The sequence below is a fragment of the Mastacembelus armatus genome, chromosome 9, assembly GCF_900324485.2.
Source record: "Mastacembelus armatus chromosome 9, fMasArm1.2, whole genome shotgun sequence".
In the NCBI taxonomy this organism is placed as follows: domain Eukaryota; kingdom Metazoa; phylum Chordata; class Actinopteri; order Synbranchiformes; family Mastacembelidae; genus Mastacembelus; species Mastacembelus armatus.
This window is the reverse complement of record NC_046641.1, coordinates 19,714,945-19,738,490: the sequence shown is the minus strand read 5'-3', so window position 1 is coordinate 19,738,490 and position 23,546 is coordinate 19,714,945. Positions and strand designations below refer to the sequence as shown.

General features: G+C 38.9%; 1 protein-coding gene across 6 annotated transcripts in view; it reads left to right on the top strand.

Moving 5' to 3' along the window:
* col27a1b (collagen, type XXVII, alpha 1b) overlaps nt 1–23,546 on the top strand; it is a 56,355-nt gene that overhangs the window by 5,244 nt on the left and 27,565 nt on the right. For all 6 annotated transcript variants that reach the window (XR_003296471.2, XM_026321049.2, XM_026321048.2 and 3 more), the window contains exons 3-12: nt 840–2,152; nt 3,444–3,497; nt 7,931–7,984; nt 10,203–10,256; nt 10,360–10,413; nt 16,717–16,761; nt 18,889–18,942; nt 20,281–20,325; nt 21,222–21,275; nt 22,244–22,288. Coding sequence is in view for 5 of the 6 variants with exons in the window: in XM_026321049.2 (XP_026176834.1) it covers nt 840–2,152; nt 3,444–3,497; nt 7,931–7,984; nt 10,203–10,256; nt 10,360–10,413; nt 16,717–16,761; nt 18,889–18,942; nt 20,281–20,325; nt 21,222–21,275; nt 22,244–22,288 (1,772 nt within the window). In the remaining variant the exon portion in view is untranslated. The remainder of the gene's footprint in view (nt 1–839; nt 2,153–3,443; nt 3,498–7,930; nt 7,985–10,202; nt 10,257–10,359; nt 10,414–16,716; nt 16,762–18,888; nt 18,943–20,280; nt 20,326–21,221; nt 21,276–22,243; nt 22,289–23,546) is intronic.

Here is a 23,546-nt window from a genome sequence, read left to right as displayed (position 1 = left end):
GTAGAAATAAAGGCTATTTCTTGCTACATACAGTGAAATGTGGATTTAATTAAACTCTAGCACAAAAGCGTGTATGTAGTTGAAATAGACAGTACAGTACACAACACCGTAATGTGTAAAAGAAAAAAAAAAAAAAACAAAACCTGTGATTTCAGATTGATCATCTTCAAACAGAAGACATTACCAGATGGCTTAGTGTCTCTGCATTAATACACCTCCTACACCCCATCACTATCCTCTCTAGGGACTTGTTCAGCCTCCGTATCCTAAGATTGTTTTAATTAAGACCGATGTAATGATTACATCATTTGTGGCAATCCCCAAAACTGAATGTTGATGTGTGGCCTTATTGGAAATTTGCATGTAGCCTTGAAAATGGCCTTTTCTGCAGGATTTTCATTAGTCTAAAATTAAACTTGTGAACTCTCAGCTTTGCATCAGAACATATAAAATTAGCACCATCAGTTTATGCTTGGCTACATATCAGTGTTCTTGAATGTTGCTTATACAAAAAAATCTTTTAAATAGATGAAGTAAACATGAAATGCAGTTTGTAATGTGATAGCTTTTTCCTTGTTTTTCATTTGTACATGTACACTACATATTGCAATAATAATAAGACTTTTCTGCACTTATGTAAAGACTTTTGTAGTATATGCAATTACCAAAGTCTTATATAAAAGTTGTTTCTGTTAGGGGATTTGGAGAAAGAAGCTAGGAAATAGTGGATGCAGAAGACAGTACATGTATTTTTCCATAAGCCTAGGAAGTTTTTCAGTATCTCAAGGTCAACATATCAAAGAATCCCTGACTTCTTTCTCTCTTGTGTTTCCCTAAAGATGTGGATGTTCTGCAGCAGCTTGGGCTTTCTGGGCGAAGGGCAGGTGAATCATCTTCAGCTGCTCGGTCCATCCCTACTGGCATCATCCCCTTCAAGTCTGGAGTTATTCTCACCCCGAGGGCACGTATCCAGGTGCCTCTGCACACTGTTATCCCTGCTACCTACAGCTCCGCCAACATCTCCCTGATCCTCAGCCTGTCTGTTCATCGCATCAACAGTGCTTTTCTTTTCTCAGTTCTATCGAAAAAAAAGAAAGTGCAGCTTGGAGTGCAGTTCATACCCAGGAAGGTCTTGGTACATGTGGGGCAGAGGAGCTCTGTGAGTTTTGACTATAATGTTCATAATGGCCAGTGGCATAGTCTGGGCTTGGATGTTCAGGGCCATCGGGTATCCTTACACACTTCTTGTGGAAAGAAAAGCTTACATGCAGATTTGCATTCAAAAAAAGATGAGGCCCTCGATCCAGAGGGATCTTTTCTGCTGGGAAAAATGAACCGCAACTCTGTGCCGTTTGAAGGTGCCATCTGTCAGTTTGACATTTATCCCTCTGCTAAGGCAGCTTATAACTATTGTGATTACATTAAGAAACACTGCAGAGAAGCTGACACGTATCGGCCTGTGTTTCCACCCCTTCTACCTCTATTTTCCACAGATCCAAACAGTACTGTCACTCAGATAACTCCACTTTCACCAACAGAGCTTTCCGAAAAGAGCAAGGCACCTACTTTGGCTCTGATTGAGGAAAACACCAGGAATACAGTTCTAGTTTCAACTGACCGCTCATTGATAGAGAAAACAACATCTGTGTATCAGACTGTGAGCACTCCAAAACCTGGTGCTGTGTCTGTTTCTCCACTGGTTCATCCAGGGATGGAAAGCCCCTTCAGATTTCTGACTCAAACAGTTACTACGTCTCTTAGGATAAGTGCGACACCCACAAATCCAGTATCAACTTCAGATGCCAGTAACAACACAAACCAAGGAGATATTAACTCCCAGAAACCTACTGGGAAAAATATGGATTTACCTGCTTCCACCAGATCATCCAAGATAAAGGCAAACCTCCAGACCACAGCTGCTTCCACAGAGGGGACTCCTTCAAACACCTACTTTCCCCATGAAAAGCCTTCAACAACAGTAGCTCCAAAGAAACCTGAGCCAAAAGTGACCGGTGTACAGGATGTGAAACCCACCTCGCTTATTCCAGTCACTCCAGCTGCAACAGATGGCTTCCAAACGTTTGACCTGGAACCGACCCAGTTCTCACTGCTGGCTGGAGCACCTGGACTGAAGGGAGAACCAGGACCGCCGGTGAGTGAAAGCTTGAAAAACACACAACACAAACCTGTCACTGAAACCTGTGTATGTATAGCAAGTCCTTTTAGCCATAATGAGTGCATCTTTGTGCATGCATGACAGAAATATTAGATTTTCTTCTGATTTCTGTTGTGCATGTTTTATTCCTCTTATGAATTAGTACAATTGAATTGTAGCAGAATGTGATATACAAGTTTGACAGCTTCTTGTTTATATATTGGTTTATCTTTGTACATCTGTGGATGTAGAAATAGTCAATTTTTTTTGTGGTGTTAGTGACTGGGATTTTTGAATAGCAGCGTCCCTCCACTAAACTTATTTTCTGAAATGTATGTGATTGTGTTCACATCAAATGTGTGCTGATTACCAGTAGTAGATTACTGTAGTAGAAATAGCCAGGTTTACATAGTGGTCGGTCTGTGCCAGTTAGTGTTTGTCTGAGTGGACGGGCTAGTGGTGAGGTGTGGGATTCCAATGCCTTTCACCGGCCTCAGAGGTGACTGCAGCTCAAACTGCTTCTCATGGCAGAACAACATGGTGGCTGCAGTCTGAAGAATCTAAAGGTTGCTGAAAGCCCTTTGACTTTTCATAATGTATGCTGGCTAAAATAGTATAATTACAGCTAATGGTCATACCTGAGTTAGAGGTTTGCTATGCAATATTACAGTAGCCTGATTTTAGCTGCACTGCCTTGAGCTGTTTTCATGCCTATTTTCCTTTTCTTCTTTCTTCAAACTTTTGCAGCCATTAGGAAATAAGTAACAATCCTAACATCTCAAGCAAAGTCTGGTTCCTCAGATTGACCCCTCATTATGTTAGACCTTTCAGAGCTTTGCTAATCCATGTATGAAATTGTTTTAAAGCTAGCTGATGCCTCTAATTAATGTGATTGGCTGTGGCTGGAGCCAGTGCTGACCTCCCTGCCTCTACAGTGACTCAGACTTACAGTCCGTGCACTGCAGTAGTTTTGGGCGGAAATAATATTGGCTGCAGAACTGGACTGCTCTCTAACCTAACAAGACAATTTGCCAGCACCTCAATGGCTAAGTGCCTTGCAACTTTTAGCTAACTTCACCTAAAGTGTAATAAATGAACAAAGCTCCAGATGTATTTATTGATTGATCTATCTTGAGGGACATTTATAGGGTTTTATTTTGTTCTGCACACTTGACCCTCTCCTTTACAATTCATGATTGTCTGAGGCTTCCTTGAAATGAAACAATGGGCAGCAACTCTGATTTTCTCCTCTGTTTATTGACTGGCATCTTTCATTGTTACCTTTTAGGGGATTCAAGGACTTCCAGGGTTGCCAGGAAAGCCAGGGAAGAGGGGCCCACGGGTGAGCATCTCCCATTCAGTTACAAGTTCCATATTTACCTTTGTGCAGTTCCTGGACCTTTTTCCACTTCTCATTTTTAAATCTCATGTAAAATCTTCCACAGTTTACACTCTTATCTTAATGATGCCTTAATAATGCCTGGCCTGCATTATAGTGAGGTGACTCCACTAGCAGTGTATTGATATGGAAGACCTTTTGAGCATTATCATCAAGCACTCAGTGACATCTTTGACGTATGGAATATTATTCAACCAAACATTAGTTTACTTTCACTCTGGGTTTGATCAATCTGTGCTTTTCTCCTGCCAAGGTCCATGTGTAAAACTGGAGAGCAAATAATCATAAGCTACAAATCTGTGGGTTTCCATTCTAAGATTAATTATATGCATATGCAGTGTGCAAGAGTGTGTATAAAAGTACATATATATTTTCCAAAACTTCTTTCTACTTTCTATTCCATACATAAAAAGACCCGGTACCTGAATTAGGTATAGATCCTATATTAAAATTAGTGAAAGGTTCTGGTGACGGAACCAAATGTGGAGTGAATGTGGATCTCCCTTTAAGCAATCTAAGAAGAGAGCAGGTAGGACACTACATGCTTTGTCCCAAGTGATGGTTTATTACTTTGATTTCTTTCTAAGATGCTATGTAGTTGCTGCCCTTTGAATGTGTATTGCAGTGAGTCCTAAGCTGAAATAAGCTGCTCTTAAGGCACTGAAGAGACACCCGTTTTGGTTGCTCTTTTGCAGAGCTCTTGCTGAAGTGCTCATGCTCAAGTACTCCTGCAGAGTACTTGTGCTACCATGTGTATGAACTACCTGCCACAGCCCGTGAGACTGCGCCCCGTGGTCGGGCCTCAGAGGGGTGGACTGTGGGAACCCAATCTTTTTAAACATGAAGAAAGAGGGCTTTGTCCTCATCTTATTAAAGGCATTTAAGACCCTGTCTGGAGCTCAGCAGCTCTATCCTGTAGAGCACCAACTTCTATAGAGTTCATTCATGATCAAGCTCTCGAGACCCAGGCCACGCCAATTCAAAGCAAAAAAGTTCAGAATTTTCCTGATTGTTTACTTAAACCATCAGAATTTTTCTGTGTAGTTCATGTGATCAGAAAGAAATACCTCACAACAACACATGGGTCAACAGAAAGCCTAAAGTGGACTGTTCTGGCCAATGTCTGCATGAACATTTATTAAAGTTATATTTTCTACAGAGTTCCCTTTTTATATTGCTCATGCAGCAGTTAAACAGGTTTTAACACAAAGTGATTTACTTAAGTGGGACTGTAGTTCCTTGATACTTTAAGTGGTTGATGGTTGCACGTTTTGTGTGAAATTAAAAGGCTTTAAGAAACTGACATACATGAATTTATTTTCCTCAGCAATGTCTGATTTGCTCTGAGCAACTCTTATTGCAATGTTCTCATCCTATTTCACTTTTTCTCCTTTCAAGTTATGTAGAAAAATAACAAGGAGATAAGATGTGAAACAATTATTGCCATTGCAGAAAATCTGTCGCTAGTTTTGCTTTTCTGGATGAAGTGCAGGTATTCTTACTCATCACGAAACCTTTATTGTAGTTGAAATGACACAGCACCTTTAGGGCTTTAGCTCTCTGACAGCATGGTGTCATGTCCGACTGAGCAGACAGTCTCAGTGCTGACATCGTCCATGTTGCTTGACACGGTCATAAGCCCAGCAGTGCGCTGAAGTTCACTTGGCTCTGAAGGGGAGGCTTGAGAGCAGATCAAAGAGGGCTTTGTACACAGAAATGAACCTGGCAGTGTGTAGTCACTCTATGGCATTGGGATTCTGTGAAATTGAAAACACTTGCATAATTGCTTAAGGAATGATTGACACTACTGTGTATTACATGACATAAATAGCCCCTGGAGACAAAGATAGCACTTTTTGCCACTGTTGGTTGTTGCAGAAAACAGCTGATTTATTTTTGTTGTAAATGTTAGATTCTTCTGAAATGAATTACATGTGTAGGCATGAATGAACAGTCTCTGAGGCTTGATTAGTTTCTTTATTACTGCTTGCACAGACATTTTCCACTATTGCTTGTACTTAGGTTAATAGGGAGCACATTTGCAGAGTTGAAGTTCAGTGCCAAGGGCTTCAAAAAACATGCCAGCAACTGTCAGTTTGTTGCTCAGCCCTGAATAATTCCTAAGCACTGGCCCTACGTAAACCATAAATAATCAATCAGAAATCAATTTTCTATGTATTATTTGAAAATTAATGCACTGTAACACACCAGTCACCAGCTGGTGAAATTATTTCCATTAGCTGCTCTGTTTGTGATAGGTCTACTTGCCAAACATCACCTCTGTGAATGAGCAGAGGTATTTTATTTTTCCAGCTGCAGCAATGACAGTTTGTTTTACATAAATGCATAAAATAACAGTGCTGTCATTCAGAAACGGTGATTCATCAACAGAAAACCCAAAGAAAAGACAGATGTTTAGAACTGAAATTAACTCAGCTACAGAATTCAATCAACAATTTTGATAATTGGTTAACCATTTCAGCCAAAATGCCAAACCTGTCTGCATTTTGTCTGTTTTTCTGTGTTTTTAATGATTGTCTTTTATTGCGAAATATTTTGACATTAACTCTTGAAAGGTGATATGTAAAAACATGCTTACTACTTTAATTAGCCATTCCACTTCTCTATCTAGTCAAAGATGTCAGGGAAGCAATTTCTGTTCTATTTTCATTTTTATTATTTAATAGTTTTCAAGATTGTCTGTATGTAACTGAGCTACTGTGAACAAGGAATTTCCCTTGTGGACCAATAAGGTTTATCTAATCTAATTAGTGCTTAGCCCAATTTCTGATAAAATTAAATATCTTCTATTGAATTATAATCAGACTAAAGAAGGTATTTCTTTTCGTGCAGTCCGGCGAAGGTGTTAGCAGGTATGTTATTTTGGGTTAATTGCCTATAAAAACAGTAGCACTTCATGTGTCGCTCCTGTAAAAGTCATCAGCACACATGGTCAACCTGGTTACAGCTCTGGCCATCAGGTCGCCTGCAGGCCTCAGGTGTGTGTCTGTGCTGATGTGGGTCTACATTAGTCATGTGTATGTTTGTGTTTATTTGCTGGTGGTCTCTGAATGGTTTTGTGTCAGGAGCTCTGTTCAGTAATTAGGTTAAAGAGGATCTTCATTCCCTTCATTCCTCATCTCACCCACACGAAAATGGGTGGACAAAGTGACTCATTCTCCTCATTATTCTCATCTCCACTGGGAAACCACCGCCCACCTTGTTATCAGCACCGTGCCCCCCCATACCCTCTTCCATCTTATGTGCTGCAAAAATGCAATTAGTAATAATATTTCCTGACCTTTCTTTCTTTATAATTTCTTTTCCCTGTGCTTCCTATCTGGACATAATGACTTCCATGCATTGTAATATTGAGTGAGGAATAATGCCCTGAATAGTGAAGGGGGAGGAAATCTGTAGATGAGCTTCTGTTAAGTGTCTCCACATGTCCAGCAGTGAGCATCTGTAAGGGGAAAGGTCTGGTCAGTTCGAGAAGAGGGAGGCTGCCTGGGCTGTTCCAGTCATCTCCACAGTAATGGAGTGCAGATAAATAACAGACTGGCTGGATCACCCAACCGTACACTTACACCTTTTGGCCTAATCTGTCTGTTTGACTCAGAGTAATCCTATCCCTCACTTTTACCTTTAGCTCAGGGGAAAAGGTCTTTCTTCACAACACTATGAAAGTCTGAACAAGTCAAAGAATGGGCTAAAGATACAGTAGCTTCCTGTTCAGGCCATCTGAACATGTTTCAGGGCTTTCAGATTTGCTGAGAAAGATTTTCCATGCTCAGCATTTCAACCCCACTCCTCATAAGTGTGCACTTCATCTGACGACTCTACACTTGGATGCCTCAGGAAGTTGTGGCTTTTTTTCCCAAACAAACCCTCTTTGCAGTTTGCTAGGATTTATAGTCTATTCAAAAAAAAAAAAAAAAATTGTCTCCTCTCCTCTCTGATTTTCAGAAGATAGTCCATTTGTTACAAAGAGCTCAGTGAATGACATCTAAGCACATTATATAACAGATACCTTCACTTTGCGGTACATGGCAAATATAGTCTGATGGATGAGTGGCCTTCACTTTGTGGCCAGAAACCAGAAAGTAGTGGAAACGTGTAGGGATGAGAAAATCACATCCATATGTCATAACTTTGATAGGAAGGAAAACAGGACAGCACACAGAGTACCAACACAAACAGAGCGGACTCAGGGCACTGCTGAACTGTCCCATAATACAGATGAGTAGTAGAAAGGAAACAATATGTGCATATATCTGTCACCCCTTTTCTGCAGCGAAAATGGAGGTCTGGGGTTAGTGACCCTGATGTTCACCTTTTACTCAGTCTTTCTTAATCATGTGTGTGTCTGTTTTCAGGGTCCTCCTGGCCCACATGGAAATCCTGGTCGTCCTGGACCTCTTGGAGTGAAGGTATGCCATTGATTAGCCAAAGCCTAATACATCCTGAACTGTATTTAACCTTAAACACTATTTATTTATGGCCTGTTTTTTTTTTTTTTTTCCTTAAAAAGTAAGTTTGTGTTCAGAAGTGATGGGCTTGAGGATGAGTCACATAACAGTATTGAAAGATGGACTGATGCATTTTGTTTTTCTTTCATGGGATTTCCTAACAGAAAAATCTGACTTATCCTTTTTGACACTGTTAGCAGTTTATTCAGTTTAATAATTTTATAAACAATAGGAAAAAATGCCTGTATTTCAGTTATGATCTGCTGACAATCACACAATTACCGCTGCAAAATCATCATACTGTATCATCCAGCCTTTAACCAAGTTATTCTCCATTAAGGTACATTTGTTCTGTGTGGCCAGAGATTATACAAGACTATGACACTAACTGTGTATATTTCTAAGGTTAAACAAAAATGCCCAGAATCACAGTGGACTGGTATAGATGGGATGGGAAAAAAATATATGGTAGCATTTTTAAAATACATATAGTTATACTTCTTTATGCAACTGGTGTAACCTAAGAATATTTGTGTAAATTTGAAGTGTGATTATTTCTTGTGGTTTTTATTTGTCATCCAATGTTTGTTTATGTCTGGGGACAGATTCTCTTGGCTTCAAAGGACAGCTCTTCTACTCTCCTAAAATGCTGTTTGTATCCCTTCAGAACAGAACAGCAGTTTCGTCTTTGTGACTCACTAAATTGCAAGTGCTTGACATTAGTCTGTGTTCCAGCTGATTTAAATTGTTCCATCATATATCAGTCTGATATCACAAAGAAGTCTGCGTGTTAGACTTTGCTCGAATAATATGGGAAATTGCACGTACTTCCAGTCTGTACATAATCCTTTCAAATTAACTGATTTTCCACACTTCCTTCGAATGTTAGAAAACATAATTGATACCATGCATTGGCCTGGTTTTACCAGGGAAAAACCATAACTCTTACTTTATATGTCTGTTACTTGGAGCCTGATCAAACCTGGCCTGGATGAGTATGAATTATTTGCACACAAACCTCAAATGGTAGACCTGTCTGGCATAGTTCTGTTATGCAAAAAATGAGCTTGCTGAGTGAAACATACTGTGTGTTGGCTAAATATTGTTGTGAATATGTCCCTTTATCTGGCTGTAATGATGATAAATTGAGATTATGTTCAGTTACCTCATACTGTAAGTAGCATATCATTAGACAAAAAAAAAATGAAATGAATGAAGGCATAAAATACACATAGTGGAAGTGTGTATTAAGTCCTTGAGATGTGAGAAAAAATTGTCACATTTAGCTGCACTTTAAGCTTAACCTGTTCAGATAATGTAGCAGGGGTGAAAACCTTTCAACAGTGAAAAGACACAGTGCTCATGTATGTGTATTGCTCTTGGCTGAGGGAGCACTCCTGGCTCTATTAAGAAATCATTCTAGACAACATTCCCACAAAGTCTGTTCAATGCTGTAGTGTGCAGGTTTAAATTAGCTGAAGCACAGTAGATATATAGTACATTTGTCTTACTTTAACCAGTAAACTCATTCAAATAAAGCCTATTCTTTTGAAGTAATGCACTTTCCACTGAACTCTAATGTGAAGTTGCAATTTGCACATCAGTCACCCCATGCTTCACTAAAAAGAGGTAGCTGCAAGATTTCAGTAAAGTGAGTCATAATGTAAGACTTATTTCTAAACTCAAACTTTAATTTGTCAAGAATGTCCAAACATTTGTAATCATTTGATAACACTTGTTTCTAGATATCATAAGCAGTAAAAGATTTTATTCTGCATGAACCTCTTGGATTTTAATTGCGTAGATCACTGGACACCTCTTTTCACCAGTGCAACTGGGCGTTGGATACAGACCCAGAATGCACTGACAGGATTCCCACTGCCTGAAAAGGGAGAAGAATGTGCACGGTCACTCCCCATCACTTCTCACTGAGTAAACCAAGTCACCAGAGGGCATAAATGGCCTGCCTATTTTGTGTAAATACAACTGTTGGACTCACCAACAAGTACTCTAGGATGAACTCCTTACTCTCTGATAGTGTAAATGCAACTTGCAAGGGTCTCTGTGCCTTGCAAAGTGGAATGGTATGGCAATACATAAACTATGTAATGAACCCTTGTGAAGCCTAGGATATGCCTACTGTGTCTCTAAAGATCAACTCTTCTGTTTTATGTTCTAGGGTCAAAAAGGAGATCCTGGATTGTCCCCTGGTCAGTCTCCAAACGGACAAAAAGTATGCGTATTGTCATCTAATTCCTAAAATCTACTAAATTGTTAGCAGACACAGTCATGTAAACATACTATTTTATTGAATGTAGTCTAATTTGTCCTTTTAGGGAGAGCATGGTGTCACGGGTCCTCCTGGAATGCCTGGGCAAAATGGGCGAAAGGTAGAAAATCCGTCTCGGCTCATAAACCTGTGTGTGTTTGTTTGTGTGTAAATCAACAGTTACGTAATATCCATCAGTTTACTGGCTGTTCCATATTCATGAAAGTTCATAATTTAGGTGTGTGTATCTGTTTATTTTCCCCACATAAAATGGATGAATGACAGTAAGTGGAGTTTTGTATATCAAGGATTTGTATATCAAATGTAAACTCTCAACTCTGGCCCTCCCTGAACTGCCTTTGTGGGGGGAAATCTGTGTTCAGAGGCTCCAGCCAAACATGAATGCTTGAGGTCTTGTTTGGAAAGCAGCCTAACATAATGCAGGCGTTAAGGAGCACACCTGTGTTCTGGCTCCGCTGTGGGTTGAAATACTAAAGGTTTGAGTAACTGGGCTGTTACTTCATCGGTTTCACAGACCTTGAAAATTTTGAAGGAAGCTGAGGGAAGCAGAGGTTTACTGGGTGCAGCTCATGTTGTAAATGCTTCCTCCAAATGCATGTTATGCGATTCACTCTCTGGAGAGAAGTTTGGCTAAAAAGTAGGACAAGTTGTGAATGTGGGTTAGTTCTGCGGTCTTGCTCAGTAAAATTTGTCTAAATAATTTGACTTCTTTATGTGCTGCTGTCCTAACAGAGTGATAGCTGGCAGCATAGCTTTTCTCCACGGCCTTGTGCATTTATCCTTGGCCTCTTCCCAAAGCCTATTATCGTGCTCACACCCAGACCTGCACCCACAAAGCTTTAGTACCAGAACTGACCTGTTAAGTGCAATTATCTCTGTCATATCCAGACCAATAAACAATAAGTATATTACTGCTGAGAAAACCCCTAGTGGTTTGTGATATTGACTTATATAAATAAAATCTGACTTAGTTGAAATGAATGAATAAATACAGTTTGACACATCTTAAACATTTGTTTTTGTGATCTTATTCTACTCCTGATAAATGAGAGGATGACCTGGGGACCTGGCATCAGTGATGAATAACCAAAAGGTGTGCCCATTATTCAGAAAATAAATTATAGGGTTAGGAAATAATGCAGCTGTATGAGGAATAAACCATGTAAGGCTTTGCCTGAACAGGCAGTACTTAAGATCACTTTAGTGTTGGTTTTGATCTGGAGATTTGTTGACAGTTGGGAAATACATACCTTTTAACCATCACTGGAAGATCTTTGCTGCTACAGGAAAATGATGATTCATTTGTTAAGCAGAACAGCAGTTAATTCTATTCAAAACAGCCATTGGACTGTAAGTAAAATATTTTACAACATTGTTGGAGTTTCACTACTGAAATCAAATGCACAAGTATAGTAGAAGTTTAATGTCTGTCTGTGACTGATTCTAATAAACAGCAGACCTCACAGAATTTTCACACTCAACTGTGCCATCTTTGTCAGTTACCTCCCTTCACTGGAGAGGGTGACAATGTGCAATTTCCATGCCAAAACTTCACAATTCAGCAGTTCCCCCAGATTCTTTCTTTTAGCAGGGATCCGCCCCCTCCCAAAAAAAAAACAAAAAAATGTATGAAATGTATGACCCTAATGTGTGAAACACATTTGGGGTCATCAGCTCTTAAAGTAGGTGGACACACCCTAGATGTAAATGGGGAATTGAATCAATATGGTGTTCAAGTAGATTTAAAGTTACTCTTATAGTTGTCTGTTTTTGTTTGAGATGAAATGTGCATCAAAAAAGAGAAACAAAAAGTTACTGAGTTACCTGACTGGCTTTTGCAGAAAAACAAAGTCATAAAAGTTTGTGGATAAAAAAAAAAATACTCAGACAAAAATGACCCACATAAATGACAGTTTATGATCACACTGCTCCTTTTGTGGCCTGCTGTCAGAATTGCACTGTGGTGTGGATGGAAAGAAACAAAAACTGGATCAGTACAGTAAAGGTCATATTAAGGTTAGAATGTAGATGCTAGAAGATTGTCACACAATGAGAAATCTTTGTAAGCAACTTTCTTTCTTTCACACACACACACACCTCTTTACTCTTTTAGGACACAATAGTGTGAGTGCAGTAATGCCTTGGTAGGAGCTCCAACAATCTGTTATGCAATTGGATAGCACTTACTGTGAAAAACCATCTGGTGTGCTCAAGGATCCTCCATTCAGTGTAGTAGTGGGGAGGACTCGGCTTAGAAAAAAAGAGAGACCTCTTCTTGCTTTGTGAGTCATGGAACATGGAGTCATGGGAAAAAGCTGATATTCCTCTTGGTGATTTATGCCTTTGCTGGGTGTGGGCCGGCATCATGGTGGACATGGTTGTAACAGATCCCCTTTTCTTCTTCTGATTCTGAGATTCTGGTTCCTCATCATGTTTGTGCTAACCTTAAAGGCACTTGCGTTCATAAGTAACTGCTGACAGCCAAACAAAGTATTAAAGTGCAGTTTGTATCCAGCTAATAAAAGCAAGGCAATCAGCTTGGCTTTGCTGAAAGCCACCAGACACCTCATTGCTTGCAGCTGTTCCTAATTCCCTTAGATTTAAAAAAAAAAAAAAAAAAAAAAAAAAATCATACTCTGGGACAGGAAGCCAAAACTTCTTACAGCGCACTTTTGTATTCAAATTACATAGAAATTTCATCATCTGCCACAGTTGAACCTTAAAGTTTGTTCTCTTGTCCAATCAGCCAGTAAAACTCTAACCTGCCACAGTTTTATGGACCCTTTTTGCTGAGTTTTCTGCTCAGTGTCTGGCCTGCTGCCAGAGAAAGCCTTTCTCACTGTGGGAAATGTATAAAGATGTAATGGGAAGGTTGCCTGGGTATCAGTCAGCAGTCGGCACTGTAAAGTAAGGAGGGTCTCATATATGAGTGTCAGCGGAAACCTGTGGAGCTTATTACTAGCTCTGGACCACTGTGCCTTTTACACAGCCAGCATTGATCATGGCACACTGAACTAATGCTCAACTTTTTATTAGCTGTGCAGTCCTCAAAAAACTTTCCTTCCTGCTCCTCAACTGCATATTATCATTCTCAAATCTTTATTTGCGGAGTATGATTTATCCAAGAAAGAAGTGTGAGGCTTGCCACATGGGACTAAGTTTTTGTGTTACAGTACAAATAAAAATCTATGGAAAGAACAGTGTATTTTTTGTCTGCCAAGTAAGGTCTGTTACTTATTCTGTGAGGAGGGGAGACACCGCTGCTGCAGCTGCACTTTGCCTGTTGGCTGCAGCGTTGATCTGTTGTGAGTTACGCTAATTAAAACTGTTTGCTCTTCATAGAGGAGGAGAACGAATGTAGAATGCAATTCTTTGCCATCTTTTTTGTCACACAGTGGATTTACAGGACTGTGAAAGCTGTCCTGTTTTCATACACATTCAGAGACAGACTTCTTTCGCCTACTTTTACTGTACATATGGGCCTTGCTGGAAGGTCCAGACACATTCTTTTGTCTTTTTGTGGCTTTGTGCTTTGGCTCCTGCAGGAAACTCCCAAAATCCTGTCAGATATTTTCAATTTGAAGCACATTGCCGCCTGTCTGCAGATAAACAGACAAATTATCAGGAGTTTGACAGAACTGTAGTATTACAGTGTCTGATAGAATTACTGTGGCCAGTACACCAACATCTGGCTGCGTTCTGTAGCCAGAAAACTGCATGAGAAATGAAAAATTTTATCTTAAAAAAATACAGTAATTGCATTTCAGTGTCTTTGTTTTTAAGGGCTTTTTAATTGGATCCAGTACGAAGTTCATCAATCGTTTGTTAAAGATCAGCTCATGAGTGTTTTTCATCTCCATTCCATACTTTTACTAATGCACAACTTAGCTTTAGCTCCTTGGTAATGGTCAAAGAATCTTTTTTCACTCAGGCGTGAGTTTTCGGGCTTGTAACTGTGGGACAGTTATAAAATGGTAATGTGCAAAAGGTTTAGGCACTAAAAATTCACAGGGGATGTTTTTAATATAAATTATGTAATAATATATATATTTTTTCATTTATTGGTTAACTTCATCCAAAATGCAGTAAAGGGAACCAAATCTAAATCTAATCAGTATGTGCAGCTCTCCCCTTTGTCCTCAGACCAGCAGCAGTTCTCTCTGGTTTGACCTCCACACAGTTTCTCCTGGTACTTTGCAGCACCTTGGAGAAGCTCCTGCAGTTCTTCTGTGGATTCAGGCTGTCCCAGTGTTTCTGTCTCTTCATACGATCCCAGACTGACTCCACACTGCCCAGATCCATGCTCTGTGGGGGGCAGACCATCTGCTGCAGGACTCCTGGTTCTTCTTGACTCTGAAAATAGTTCTCCATGAACTCGAATGGGTTCTTTATGGGCTAGTTTTCTTGCACAATGAGCCTGGGATCAATCTGCTGGTGTTGTGTGATAAGAATCTAAAACATCTAAAGTGCCTAAAACATCTGCACATTACTGTGTATTATCTCAAATGACATGTTATTAATTTATAGTACTTTTAACCTAAGATTTGTGTCATGATTTTACTTAATAGCTTCATGCTTGTCAGTCGCTGTCAACCCTGCCAGACCCACCGGTGGGTCTGTCAACATTAACACATCTTTGCAGCTAAACAGTTTTTCAACCCAGGAAACCTAATTTTAAATTTTAACCAAGAGTTTAAACCTTCCAAAGCAGCAAAAATGTCAGTATCTGTTACTGCCAAATGTGTGTTAAATGATTCACAAGACAACGATGCTAAGGAATGTTCTCATTTGAAGTCTTTGGTTTAATATATCATTGCTTTCAAACACCAGAAAGCTTGAAAGATGTGTTGAAAGAAGCAGATACAGACTATTATAAATGGTATTTTAAAACAGCTTAACAGCAGTTCATGTTTAAATCAATAGTCTCTCATGTTTCTGTGATGAATATGAAACTAAAGCTAGGAGACAGGTACCTTTAGGTGAACATAAACCGTATAATTAAGGAAAGATGGAAGTCAGTGCACATGGCTGAGAAACAGTGTTACACACAACCCCCAGTGAAACCACAAATTGTCATTTTAAGCCTTTATTTTTTATTTTTTGTGAAGAAAGCTAATATAACATGTTAAGTGACAGTTTGTGCTGTTTTTTTTTTTTGGTTTTTTTTTGGCTGGCACTGTGTCCCTGTTCCTACTGTAATTAGTGAGCTAAGCTAACTGCTATAGTTTTATATACCAGAAAGGCATGAGAGACAAGAAAGCGGATAAACCTACTTGCTGAATTGTCAAGTAGAAATGCAGACTTAAGAGGATGTGGCCCAAAATTAAGTTTTTATTAGTCTAGTAGAATCACAGGGATTCTGGACTAATTTGAGATAGTGTCACCTAGGCCTATACAAGCAGCGAAGCAACCTTTAAAGCTGAGCTCTGCTTTATGTCAATACTACCAAATGTCACCCAAGGATGTTTGCAAGAGAGTTTAATCCTCATGTATAACTATAGCGGCAGACTTGAAAGTGCTTTGTATGGGTCTCTTGATAGTGACTTGTTTGTTTACACCAATACTTATTTTTCTACATCAGCCTCTGGCCACCTGGGGTTTACTTGCTCTGCTGCCAACAGGCCTAAACAGCTGGTGGCTAATGACTTCACACTTGAGGGGAGAGATATAGTCTTCCCTCAGAGATGACTACACATAACTCTGTCTACCCTACTGTACGCCTTCACTGTGACAAGATTAATACATTTTGCAACCAGCTGGCATGCTCATTTGACACCACAGGGTGACCATTAATTACACTTTTGGGTTTCACTTGTTATTCTGTAATTGGTTTACTGGTTAATTAATGCAGGATTGTCCCAAGTTGTTTTGTCTGAGTGCAGTGGTGGCGGTGATTAGACAAACTACTAGTCAAGCTCTAATAATAGGTAAACCTGCTTGTATATAAATTATATCACATTCAGGATTACCCATGCTGCAGATGAGTGGTCTCTTGGTTTCCCTATTATTATTCCCTATTACACTTGTCGTTGCTGTAAACCTTTTTAAACTAAACCCTCTCTTTTTTTTTTTTTTATGAATTCAACTTTTTTTTTTTATATAGGGAAACAAAGTGTTAGACTTTTCTGAGGCAATTGGAAATCCTTCAACATAATTTCAGCCCCTGCCGTGTTCACTCACATGCTCAAGTTGATAAACTCTAACAGCAAAACTTTGTTTAAATTTGACCACTGACTTAATGCTTTTTACCCAAGCCTGACAATCTCCTTTTCCAAAGCACATCATTTACCATTGTACTACCCTGTGACTTTGTGATCAGAATTATAAATAGGATATGTAATACAGTATTTTCACTTATTGGTGGATATGCAAAACTCTAACCTATTTTTTTCTTTATCTAAAGGGACATAAAGGTCATCCTGGTCCTTCTGGTCTCCCAGGTGAACCTGTGAGTACTTAATTTCTCAATAAACATACCTCAAGTTAGTTCAGCATACTCTATACAATACATTTTCTCTCATTTATAACATACAATATGTAGAATTTCTTTCTCAGTGCCCTTACTACAAGGTTGCAATGTCTGTACTTGTAGTACCATCAATGGGTTACCATGTTTAATGGGAAAGCTGCTGTTTCATTATTATATTCATTGCCCTGTTTTAAAATTTGATGGGCACTGTTTGAGGTTAGTGTGATTTTTATTTTTGTGGAATAGCCAAAAATTGTGGGATTTATGACAACAATCAAAGTCTCTGGTAACAATCCCTCCATCTTTTTGAAGTGTTATCATGCTGATTGAACTGATTGCATGCTGTTTGTCTGTGTGTTAGTTCTCTGTCTACGTGTGTTTACACACTGAATAGATGAGTAAAGAGTCTACAGAGGCATTTCTTCAGCAGGTCTTCCCATTTACAGTTACAAAACAGGGGAAAGGGAGGGATTGACAGAGAAAATATTAACCGAGTCGCTGCAACATTAAAAGATTGGTGTGTAGACACGTTAGGCATTAGTTGTTCAGGAATCTTGGCAGCAAAGCTGAGCAAGAGCTTTTTGGCAAAGATACAAGTGGGCTAAATAGTTTGGACAGCCTAGGTCATTGCTCCTCCTCTCCTGCCTTCGTGAGTCTAATGCCTGTGTGCTGTGTTTGAGAAGAATGTGCTATGTCAGATTAAAAAGAAGTTCTCTAGATATCATAGACTCATTTCTTTTGAAAAGGACTACAGTGCCAGATGGATGAACATGCAGATCTGTTGGCCTATGCAATTAGAGCCTGTCACCTTTATTACAGTGGTTCAATAGATCTGGTTGTTTTCTAGTCTAATGAAGAAAAGTGGTGACACCGTACGTCAGAACAACATTACAGCTTAGTTGGTGAAGACACTACAGGTTGACTAATTTGGTGGGGATTTCTTGTAAACAAAACAAAAATATTTGTATTTACTGCCAGCGTTTTCCACCAAAATGCATTTGGTACGTCTTCGAGGCCTACCATTAACTTTTTTTTAAAAAACACTTCACACACTTTAAAAATTTGATTATATTCATTATTATTGTGAACAGAAACCTACATTGCTCACATCTTCACCTAGGCTAGCAGTCTTCATCCCTGCCTTTTGCTGGCAGTTTCAACCTTTAATGATGTATTACTGCCACCAACTGTTGACCAATGGGATAAGTGGGTTGCATGCATTACATATTTAAAATACTGTCCTGTGCTGTTCATAAAAATGTGTATAAAGCATTAGAAGGGAATAAGATACAAATAAAACAGGGCTCCAAATATTGATTGGTTAATATAAAACATATTTAGATTTTTACATTTCTGACAATAACAAATAATAAAAGAGCCACTAAGTGCATTTTGTCATAAGGCTCACAGTTACTGCTATTATTTTATAAGAGTTTAATAATACATGAAAATTTTACTCTCTTATAAAACATTTTTTTTCTCAGTAAACAGTAAATTCAAGAGCTGAGGAATGTATAAATAACTGTGGTTGGATTTAAGTGTATGGACAGAGAGCCAGTAATTTTTTTTTTGCATGCATTCACTAACTAATCCTGATTTACTCTTCCAATACATGTAGAATGAAACAATCCTGTTGGTGGGATGCATTTGGTTTGGTCTCGACTCAAAGAAGAAATGAGTCATGAATTGTACGTGCATTGATGAAGATAAACACATTGATTCAAAACTGTGCTCACAGTGGTTTTAACAGCATGTGGCTTAACCGCATTGTAAAGGCACTTACTGCCAGATTAACTAAATGGTTTTAGTGGAAATGTCTGCAGTGGTGCCTCTTTCCTTAGACAACACTAACACATTAAACAAAAGGTCTTTATTGAAAGGCTAATTAAGTTAAGTTCTATAGGACAAATGACTATTAGCCCACTTTGTAAAAGTAGTCCTTCTGGTCATTTTTAATTAGTCTTTTTTAACTTTCTGTTATTGTAATCAGTGAGGTTCCACATACACATAAAAAATCTTTTTCCTGAAGAACAGTCCTTCCTTTCTTCCATGCTTCACTCCTTTCTTTCTCTCTTGCTAATTTCTGTTCGGTCTTTCTCTCAACAGGGTGAACGGGGAGGTGATGGAAGCCCTGGGGCCAAAGGCTATCCTGGCAGGCAGGTGCAGTAAATCTAGTGTTGCAGTGCTGGTTAAGCAGGGCCACACACACACACACACACACACACACACACACACACACACACACACACACACACAAACACACAAACAGAAGCTCACCTACAAAGATAAAAAAAATGGAGGATATATTATCATCTTTATTGTGAATTTATGTTTTTGACAACTTCGGGGTGTTTTTGATCTATTATTAAATCAAGTTTAAGGTAGTGCTGTTCTCTTACTGTCAGAATGAAGAATAAAACAAATTATAGCAGTATCACTGAATCATTGTATATATTTTTTTTGTATCTTGAAAGTAAACACATTTAAAGATATTGGATGCTGGTAAAAACTTACAGCCATTGGCATCTCAGTGTCAGCCTTGAAAAACCTAATTTGGTGAATCCAAGTAAAATAGCAGCTGAATGAAAGGAAAAGGCCCCAGAAACAGGACAAATAGTTCTGAATTGTTGAAAAGTACCTATAGGGGAATTTCAGCAACAGATGCCCTCAGTCCAGAGCGGAAGTAAAATGTCAAAAGGTTTCCATAGTAAGCACTTCCCTGAAGAAAGAAAAGGTAATAAAAGTGTGACTAATGGTGCAGCTCCCTGGGTACAAATAAGCTTCCTCTGTCCCTCCCAACTGTGAGCGCCATTCCATGTCCTACTTGGAGCAGTAGTCTTTAATGTAAAAAGCCAAAGCTGTGGAACATTGGGATTTCTCTGCATTTATAATCTGTTTCTTCTTAGCTGTAAGCAAATTTAAACCCCAAAGCAGCTGGACAACTGCTCACTCGCTTGCGCTTCCTTAATGTCTATGATAACATAGAGGCACAGGCACAGGTCTTTTGGTGCTTGTCTCTGTGCTTTAGCCCACTTAATATGTTAGAACTCTGATCCCTATACAGACTTAGTGGTGTGTGATGGATTAGGTTTTAGCACCCCCTACCATCTGTAGGCTGTGAATCACTGGGGCTGTAGGTTTATGTCAAGATTTTGCACTTTGCTGTAGGGAGTTCTTCTGAGCTGAGAGTTGATCTTTATAGTTGCAGAGGGAGATTGTCTGTGCTGGTGGATTTGCTGGCAATGTCTAAGAAATTGATGGGATTGCTCCTGAAGTATTAACATTGCAAATGCCAGTAAAGCTTGACAGTTAAGATTTTAAAAGGATGCAAAAATCTGGATAGCTTTGACACTTATTTTCAAGTTCTGAGAATTTTTAACCTGTTAGATCAAGTGCTTTATCTTTGTTTTTCTAATTAAATACTTTCACAACAATAGAAATGAATTTCTGACACAGCTTGTAACCACAGAAATATATTTTATTATCTGTTATATTTAGGGTTTACCTGGGCCTGTGGGAAGAGTAGGGCCACAAGGAGTTAGGGTAAGTAGATGCTTGAAAAATACATATTTGTTTTAGCGAATGTAGGCTCCTTAAGGCAGTATGTTTGATCAGTGGTTGTAAAAACGATATTTTTTACTCTCACACTGTAAGACACAAAGGTGCTCTCATGATATGTAAATATCATGCACCCTCACTCAGTGTCCCCTGAAGGCCACAGCAGAAAGAAGCATCTTTCATTGCTGTACAGCAAAGATTTTAAACTTTCACTTATAAATTAATTACTTAACCAGTACGGGTATGTAAAAGGTCCAGTGTCATAAATGTCATGGCTGTCTATATTACCTCCATGATGATAATAGCAGATGGTTTTGTTAGTGTATTTAAACTGCTTTAGGAGCAATTAACTTTAAATCTTTAAATCCTTGCTTGCTGTTCTTGTTAAGGTTAGCCAAATATCATAAAACTGTATTGCTGCAGGGTGTGACTATAATGCATTCAGACATTACACTCTCATTTAATGTCACTGTAATTTCTTTTTGTGCCCATTTTGGTGTTTTATTCTTTTCTCTTCCACTGAGCAGGTTTGGCAGAGAGCTCTTCGGAGGTCCCTGATGTGAGGGTATGTGCCCTTGGACTACATCGTGGAAGCCAGCACCATGCAGTCCATGGGCATATACACTTGCCTCAAGGCTTAGGTCTTCAAGATCCTTCTCCACTGCAGCAAAAAGCCTGTAGCTTTTGGAATAGCTCAAAGCATCACACCTACAGTCTTTGTAAAGCCTTTTTAGATGTGCACTGGTGTTGTTGACATAGGAGTTATACACAATGTCCATCACCTCTGCTCAGTCTCATTGTGCCACCATGACAACATTATTTTGTTTTTCTATCTTTGCCTTATCTCTTCCTCCACTCCCATCTTTTATTCATGTCTCTAGGGTCACATTGGTATTCCTGGTCTTTTTGGTCTTCCTGGTCCTGATGGTGAGAGAGTGAGTATTAGTAGCTTTGAAAATAAATGCCTGCTGGCTTGCATTATATGACTGTCCATGGGCAAAAATAATGAAACAGAAATACATTTCATTCTTGAGGTACTGGAGGCACACCATCAAATCAATATTATAGGCCCAAAGTTAGTGCAAGCTGCCTTATACTGCATTGGAACAAGCCTGCAGAGAAAGACAACCTACGCCCCAACCTCTCTACTGTTCTGAATGAGGTTATAATGTAGGATGCAGATTTAAATTAAGTAAATTACTTAAACCCAGCTGAGACAGCAGCACCATGTGACTTCAGAATTTTATATTGAGTATTTTGGAATCTGTTTTAGACACAGTGGCCAAGTGTTGGTCTTTACGTGCATCAGTTGGTGTGGTCTGTTGATGCTACACAAAAACTGGGATGGATTTCCATGAAATTTATTAGAAGCACTTACAGGATGGTCCTTAGAGGATCAATTCTATGTCAGGGAATTAACTTGTCATGTGAAATTTTAAAACCAATGACTGAGGTCTGTCAGCCTCAGTTAATAGCAAATTTGAAGCAAATTTGAATCATGTCAAATTGATTCTGAAATGTTTTTAAATTTTCCAATTTCTGTTTTTCTGAACACCCTAAGGACTTGTCCACTGGTTGAATGTTCACCAGCTTTTAAAGAGGAAGATCATGATGTGATATTACTGAAAGCTCTACTACCGTTACCAAACTCAAGAATAAAATTTAGAGCTGAATAATTACGTTCTTGCCTCACTAATTTTTAGGATTGAGGAATAAAAAAAGCTGCTTCTGCACCCCTTTCAACACTTTTATTTTCAGTTATGAAAGGAGCATCATAGCCGCACAGGGATACTAGTGTGGCTGAAGACATTTAGTCTTATATAACAATGTTTATGTTTTCACATTATGCACTTTTATCTCTCCTTTAATTTCTTTAGTTTTCTGTTTTTTTTCCTCTTTCCAGGGAATTCCTGGTGTTCATGGGAAGAAGGGCAAGATGGGTAGGCCGGTAAAGTTTTCTCTCAACATACTTCTCAGATAACATTTTTTATGAACTCTTACTGTGGTGCAGAGCTACTTTAAAGTGTATTAAATGACCATTACTCTGACAGACTGTAGCTCAGTGTGGAGCCACTGCTCACCTTAGTCATAAATGTGTGAAGAAAAGTTGTGCTAAGTTCCACTCTGGCACAGTGATGCTAGGGATTATTATATGCAGCCTAAGTAATGGAACAGAATGTACTGGTAACATTATGTTTGCATTAACAGATTACATTCAAATTCTCAGGCACTATCCATTTGAAAATAAAAAATTCTTGGCTGTGTATTAAAACCAGTGGCTCTTCATCTATAAATATTGTATGATTAATTTTCTCTATCTGAAGACAATTAGGGAACATTGTATGTTATACAGCATACTTATTACTGTGCTTGTTTTGCATTAGAGTGATATGATAATCTGATGTGTCAGTTGGGGGTTTGGCTCTCTGGTGTCTCTACCCACAGATCAGGGAAGTCTATCGTCATTGGCGCCTGGAAGTACATTTCACATACTTCCAGACTTACATGGAAAATACTAATACCACCCATAACCACTTATGTAAAACTGTTATTTCCCGGGCTCAGTCTGGTTGTACATGTTTTTTTATTATTATCCAGTAAAAGTTAGACATACACTGAGGTCTAAAAGTATGCTTGAAGAAGCCAAGTCAAGAGCAAGCCATTTCTCTTCCCCTGTGGTGAAGAGTGAGGTCAGTCACTTAGTGTGTAAGAAGATTTTTTTTTTCTCTCCTGAGTCAGCAGTAAAGCAGTATTACTGACAGCTGAGTGTTTTTATGTTTGATCCACATGATTCGCAACAAATTAAATTCCATGGTCTCTAACACCTTCCTGTTTCCTGTGTCAACCTTACACATGCAAAGTAGAAGAGCAGTCATCAATATGTTTATGTAATGAATATGTTGCATAGCAAGCTTTACTGAAAGTTGTTAGTGTGAGAACAAACACTTGCGTATGTTTTTCATCAAACCAAGTCAGTTATTGACATTTTTGGAGATTTGCATTTTTTCACATTTCCTGTATGGTTCATATTGTAACACTAACTGCATATTAAGTCATCTATATTGTCTGTTGTTTAAAAGAAAGTCTGTCATCCAAACCAATCCTGGCATCTCTTGATCTCTTTATAGTAACTTCATTTGATCCTTCCTTCAGTCACAGAACAGGAGCTCTCTCCTCCGTTCTGCCATTTATCATTTGTCTAGCCT